At 54.4% G+C, this 6,678-nt stretch overlaps 1 protein-coding gene across 1 annotated transcript; it reads right to left on the bottom strand.

The window, feature by feature from the left end:
- Window positions 1-535: 535 nt before the first annotated feature.
- CD8A (CD8a molecule) lies at window positions 536-5,849 on the bottom strand. The gene is made up of 6 exons (XM_040993566.1): window positions 5,719-5,849; window positions 5,239-5,607; window positions 4,696-4,806; window positions 4,418-4,528; window positions 3,570-3,600; window positions 536-849 (listed from the first exon to the last, which is right to left on the bottom strand). The coding sequence occupies exons 1-6, from the start codon at window positions 5,765-5,767 to the stop codon at window positions 798-800; spliced, it is 723 nt and encodes a 240-aa protein (XP_040849500.1). The 5' UTR covers window positions 5,768-5,849; the 3' UTR covers window positions 536-797.
- Window positions 5,850-6,678: the final 829 nt, after the last annotated feature.

Here is a 6,678-nt window from a genome sequence, read left to right as displayed (position 1 = left end):
TTCTGCCCCACTGGGCGCCTGCTGGTTGAGGAGAGCAGGGCCTGTATGGGGAGCCTTCCAACAATTCTGTTTGAATTCCACAGCAATGCCAGGAGTGAGGGTCTTGAGCCGGGGGACGAGCTTTACTGAACGTTGTACTTTGGGATTCTTCCCCCTGAACAGGTGCCCCTGCAAGCGAGAGCTGGGGGAGCAGTCTGGCCTGCATGGGAGGTTCACAGAGACAATGGAATTTGTTTCCCAAGATTCTACTCTTATTTCAGCAGTCTGTGCTGCCCATGCAGTGTCTCAGGTCTGATCCTAAAGAGGTCTTGTCAATGCTGAGCAACATCGTGAAACTCTAAAGGAAAGAGCGATAAGCTGGGGAAACAGGTTGTTGGCTGGGGCTCCAGCCCTGCCTTGCTGGCTGCGTGACTCTGAGCATGCTGTCTCCACCCTTCTCTGGGCTTCAGCTGCCACATGCAGGCGGGTGGGGGCTTCACTCTGTGGGTGGCTCAGGTTGCCGTCAGCCCTCCCCCCCCCCCCCACCCCCCCCCCCCCCGTCATGCTTCTGAGAACACAGCTCCTGCCTGGATGGCTCTGACCTGCCTCTCCCCACCCTTGACTGCAGTCAGTATGTGTGCACAGCAGCCATGAGAGTAAACACATAGCATAACCCTTCCCACCACCCACCCTTACTGAAATAACAGCAATGGATACATGGCGGGGTGGACAGGGAAAGAAGGACAAGGACTTGCTCCCCTTGTAAAAGAGAGCTCTCAGCTTGAAATGTAGTGGCTGTCGCGTGGGCCCATCACGTGTTACACGATTCCGTCAGACTTGTTCGTCTTGCCTCCTGGTCTCACCACGGGCCTGAAAGAGAGGCAAGGAAGGCAGCACCCAAGTCTAGACACCCTGTTCCCTAACCCCTTGCCTTGTTCCTTGAAGCATCAGGAGCATCATCAGTTGCATCACTTGGGTCATCTGTTATCATCTTGGCAGCAACCTATGGGGTTGGGGGGCAGGATTAAGCAAAGAAGAGATGCCCAAGGCCCTTAAACTGAGACATCCAAGCAGAACTTGAAGTGAATCCAGTTTCAGGGAGTCCCTGAAGGTCCCCAGGGTAGTGAAAGAAGGAGACTGAACCACAGTACCAGCCAACAGGGTGATAGAGCTCTGAGCAGGGGTGATAGGGTGGGAGGGCTGGAGGTGAGCCAGCCACCACCATAGGTGCTTGGATGAGTGACTTTATTGAAATGCTTGTTCATTCTGCTGTGGGCTAATGGCGTCTGAATAGGCTCGGATATTATCAGCTACACACTCCCCTGCCCCTCTGCCCTCTCTGCTGAGGCTGGGCTGGGCTGTCCTCCAGTCTCACCTGGTGTGTGTATCTGAATATCACAAGTGGTTTCCATCTGCACACCTTGGATTTGCCAGCAGGATGTAGTAAATCCTGCTTGTTGTATCAAAATGAGCACTTTCAGAAAAGATCAAAGATTCTCTTGCAAAAGCTCCCAAGTAATGAAGGTGCTACAAATCCTCTGTGTTTAGAGTCTTTATACCTCAGTACAGGTCCCAGAACACCTGCTGTAGGAATTCATTACATTTCCTTTGTTGAAAACAACAATGTGAGAAATGTTGGTTTCCTACAGAGAAATAAGTGGGAGTGTAAATGGCAAACAACAGCAAACTTTCTGCTGAGAAACAGGGGTATGAAATGCAAAATTCAGGGGCTGGTGGCCCAACAGGCGAATCCTCCATCTTCAAGCACCAATGCCCTGTATGGGCGCTGGCTTGTTTCCCAGCTGCTCCATTTCCCATCCAGCTTCCTACTTCTGCTTGTGGTCTGGGAAAGTCATGGATGGCTCAAAGTCTTGGGACCACGCACATGGGAGACCCGAAAGAAGCTCCTGGCTCTAGGCTTTGGATCAGCTCAGCTCAAGCTATTGGCAGCATTTGGGGAGTGAAGCATCAATAGATCTGTCTCTTCTCTCTGTAATCCACTCTTCAAATAAAATAAATAAATCCATAACATATGCAAAATCCCAACACCAAAGTTTGAAGTATTTTCACCTGCTGGGAGGAACTGGCATAGGTGCATATTTAGTTGTCCTCAGTGGCCCCCCCCTACACAGTATCCCCCATCCTGTGGGCCACAGGAGGAAGCCTTGCCCAAAACTTCAATTTACTAGTCTGCAACATGGAAGGCACATGTTGCACTACGTTAAAGATTGGGAAATTTAGAAATACAGTCCCCCTCAGGGAATCTCTTGAGGATTGGTCCCAGGATGCTCAGCTCCTACATAAAATGGTGGAGTATTTGCAGATAGCTTCACACATCCTCTTGTGTACTTGGCAATCGTCTCTGGATGACTTACTACTAAGAATGCTAGATAAGCAGGTGTTACCCTGTAGTGTTGAGGAAACAATGCAAGAAAAAAGGTCTCTTCATGTCCAGAACACATGCAATGTTGTGTTGTTGAATCGTTTCCGCTCAGAGGTGGCTGAATTTGCAGAAGTAAAACCCACAGATGCAAACAGCTAGCAGTGTAAGGTCAGCAACCAGTGCACCCCGCACATGCTCACCCAGAGGTGGCTGCTACTGGTTACCTGAATGCCATCCTTCCTCTGCCATCTTGGATAAGATTCCTAATCCCTGAGCCGGTTATCTGTGAGCTGGGACTGCAGAGCCTGCCTCCTGAGGTTGCTGCGAGGATGAACGGAGATCCTGAGAAATCCCCTCACAGTGCCTGGCTGAGGCAGGTGCTTGGGGAGCGGCTCTAGTGTTTGCTAGGTTTTCCTCGATCATTGCAGCGTGAGCCTCAGCTCCTGTTGGATGTGGCAGTCCCTGGAGTTGCTAGAACGCTCCCTCCTTCCACCCAACCTTCCCTTCCCCCTTCCCATATCCCAGTCCTTGGCTGAAGATCAAGGCCTTGTGCTGACTTGAGGCAATTAGGCATCCAGGCTTAAAACTCAAGATAAAACCACAGCTAGTAGAAAAGAAATGAATCAGATGAAGATCCCAGACCTTTTAAGGGCAGGGTAGAACCAATGCAGTAGCCTAGCAGCTAAAGTCCTCACTGCATTTGCTGCCATCCCATGGGCACCAGTTTATGTTTCTGCTGCACCACTTCTCATCTAGCTCCCTGCTTGTGCCTTGGGACACTGCACCCACGTGGGAGATCCAGAAGATGCCCCTGGCTCCTAGCTTTGGATTGGCTTATTGTGGCCATTTAAGGAGTGAGCCAGGGATTAAAGATCGTTTCTTTCTATCTCTTCTTTTCTCTAAAATCTTCCTTTCAAATACAAGTGAATAAATCTTTTTTTAAAAAAAAGAGAGAGTGAGAGCACTGAGATAAACTAGATGAAGCTCCCAGACCAGTTTCATCGGTCAAGGCCAAATGAGACAGACTTCCCTAAGTCTCTCCAATGCAGGCCCAGTGCCTGCTTTCTGCCCCCCTGCTCAGCACGGTCTGCACCAGGACACCACTGTCCTTGGCCTCTTTTGGCAGCAGATTCTCACCTGAGGGAACCAGGAGCCCTGCCCACTGCTATCCATCCCTGGCAGGGGAGTGCGGGGTTCACAGACTCACCTGGGACATTTGCAGACGCGCCGTGGCTTCCCTGGGTAAGGAAAAAGAGGGGAGATTGAGTGTCCCCCACACTGAGAGTTCACAGTCCTCCTTCCCTTTTACCATTTTTTTTTTCTTAATATTACAACTCAGCATCACAGTCAACAGCTGCTTTCCCATTCCTCTTCTCCGGGGTCAATTTAAACAATTATGTATGCAGGGACCCACAAAGCAGTGGAGGATGGCCCAAGTCCTTAGGGCTCTGCACCCACGTGGGAGACCAGGAAGAGGTTCCTGGCTCCAGGCTTCAGCCTGGTCCAGCTCTGGCTGCTGCAACCATTTAGGAAGTAAACCAGAGGACAGAACATCTGCTACATTCTCTCTCTCTAACTCTAGCATGACATCTTTAAAAAAAAAAAAAAAAAAGAAGAAGTACAAATACAGATGTGAGTGTGAGGACCTGAGTTGTCACAATCACCCACGTGGAACACAAGATGGTGGGGGGGGGGGGGACTCGAGGGGACAAGGCAAGTGTGGACCAGCCCTTAAACCCATCTAGCCAGCCCCGGACCTGGGGCCTCCTCCATCTCCTTGGTGCGGCTTGTCCACACAAGCTGGCACCACGTGTGCGCACAGGCTGCGAAATGCATCCGGGAATGCGCCTACCGCCGACTAGGTCCGGAACTTGGAACTCTGACTTTCAACTCCCCCCAGCTCCCTCCAGCTCCCCGAGCGTAGGAAGAGGGGTGTGGACCGGCCACCCTCTGCCCTGCGGGGCAGTTCAGACGCCTCACGACACCCTATCTGCAATTCCTGGCAAGGGCTACCTGGGACAAGCCGGGAACATGCCATCGCGGCTCGGGACTTACTGCGATTGCAGATGATGGTGATAATCAGGGACAGCAGAAGAACCGCGCAGGTCCCGGCCAAAGGCGCCCAGATGTAAATGTCACAGGTGAGGTCCAGCCCCTTCGAGTCCCCTGTGACCAAAGATGCCACTTAGTAGTCCGGCCCGGAGCCCCCACCGCGTCCTACCCACTACCCCGTGCACGACTCCCCACCCCGGACTTGGTGTCCCCACCAGCTGGGCTCTACCTCTAGGGTAAGAGCCGGCTGTGCTGGGGCCCCGATTGCGCGCGTGCCTCACCTACGGCGCCCCCGGAGGGCCGGCAAAACTCTGGGCGCGGAGTCCGGGGCTGCAATTCGGTGATGCGCGCCCGCGTGGTCGGTCGTGGCGTCGGCCTCGTGGTGGGCTTGGCTGAAAGAGCGACAACCGCTTGAGCATCCACCTGTGCTCCAGCCCCGGGTCTCTGGGGGCACTTTACCCAAAGGGGCACTTCCTCCCAATCTTCCTCGGGAGAATATGGGGAGGGCGAATGGGAACCTTGGATACGCTCCCGCGGCCGCTTCCCTGCACGACGTGAGCGAGGCGCCAGGCACGGCAGGAAACCTGCCTAGGACCACACAAGACATCCAAACTCGAGTCCTGCTGAGCGCCCTCCTCCCCCCGCCCCGGAAAAGCCAACTGCAGTCCCCACTGGGCCGCACCCTAGCTTCAGTGTAGTCGGCTGTGAAATGGGAACAGTAGTTAATAACACCCAGGGACAGTCACTGTTTAAAAAAAAAAAAAAATGGATTCAGAGGAGCATTCCAAACCCTGGGTGAACCGGTGCCCCACCACGCGCCACACCTGGCAGGAAGACAGGAATGTAGGGACTGAAATGCAAGTCGGGGCTGCCCACAACCGAGCAGAAGTAGTAGCCTTGGTTTTTCTCTTGGAACTTGTTCAAATTGAGGACGAAGACTTTCTCGCGCTCGCGCCCGCCAGAGATCTCCTCGCGATCCAGATCGCTGGCCAGCCTAGTAAGGCCATTTGCACCGATGTACAGCAGGAAGATGGGACTGGCTCCGACTTCGCGCGGCTGGAACACCCACGAGCAGGTTGATCCCGCGTTGGGCAGCAACACCTCACAGCTCAGTTTCACGCTCTCCCCCGGACGCACCTCCAGCTTGGAAGGCGACATCCGAAACTGGCTTTGCCGGAACGCCGCAGCGACTTCTGTGGATAGTGGGACGCTAAGGTTAAGTCCCACACCCCGTGACCTCTCCCACCCTCCCAACCTCCCTTCACCTCTGCCACCCTGGGAGTGGAGGGGTGTCTCAAACTCACGCAGCAACAGGGTCAGCGGCAAGAACAGGGCAGTCGCTGGTGAGGCCATGACGCTAGGGCAGGCGCGCAGGAGGTGCGTGGGGCACCTGACACACACATACACACCCCGGGGAGTTGCGCCCTGGGGGCGGCCGCAGAACTGATCACACGTTTGAAGGATGTGATGTCACCTGAAGCCCCAGTCGAGGAGAGAGTCGCCCTCCTATTCGTGCTTATCACTTTCCAGGGGGCTGGGAGCTGAGAACTGGGCAATTGAGGCAACCTTGGTGGGGAGTGGGGAGCGCACGGGGTTGAGGGAGGGTGTGGGAATTGAAAACTGCAGGTTTGGGGTAAGGAACCAGGATTGGAAGTGCCCTTTGGAACTGGCTCCTTGGTGGGAATGACAGAGTATCAGAGAGACACCCAATGAGCCAGAAGCAGGGCAGCGGCCAGGGAGAGCAGGGTCCACTCCCTGCCAGCTCACGCCAGCTTATTTTGCACCATCTCCTTGGGCCATTTTGTGTGCAGAATAGGTACTGGGGACCGAGAGGAGGACTTAGGGATCTGCCCACTTCCGGTTTCTGAGTCAGGACAACCTGCGCGTGCATGGTGGAGGCGGGGAGGGTGTCTTCTTTCCTTGCTGGGGGAGGGGAACAGAGGAGCTGAAGCCCTGTGCAGGCTGTGGGGTCCTCTGCCGACTCACCCCGGAGGCAGCATCCTCCACATCAGCGTCTCTCCTGCCCAGCGCTTCAGTCACTCTACCACACAAATTACTCCACTCCAGGGGACCTGACAGCGCTAATCACTATTCCGTGCCTTCCCAGCACCTGCCCTGCTCCCTAACCCTGGCTTGCTTTTCCCAGCTCTTTGGATTCTGGCTCCTCCTAGTCTCTGCTCCAGCCTCTTGCTTCTCCCTTCACCATGCACCTGTAGCAGCAACCTCACGGACCTGAAGTTGCCCACGCCCTGTCTCTCTTTCAT

This window comes from Ochotona curzoniae, unplaced genomic scaffold (genome assembly GCF_017591425.1).
Source record: "Ochotona curzoniae isolate NIBS_2020 unplaced genomic scaffold, NIBS_Ocur_1.0 contig_883, whole genome shotgun sequence".
NCBI classification, from domain to species: Eukaryota; Metazoa; Chordata; class Mammalia; order Lagomorpha; family Ochotonidae; genus Ochotona; species Ochotona curzoniae.
This window is presented reverse-complemented; position numbering and strand designations above follow the sequence as displayed.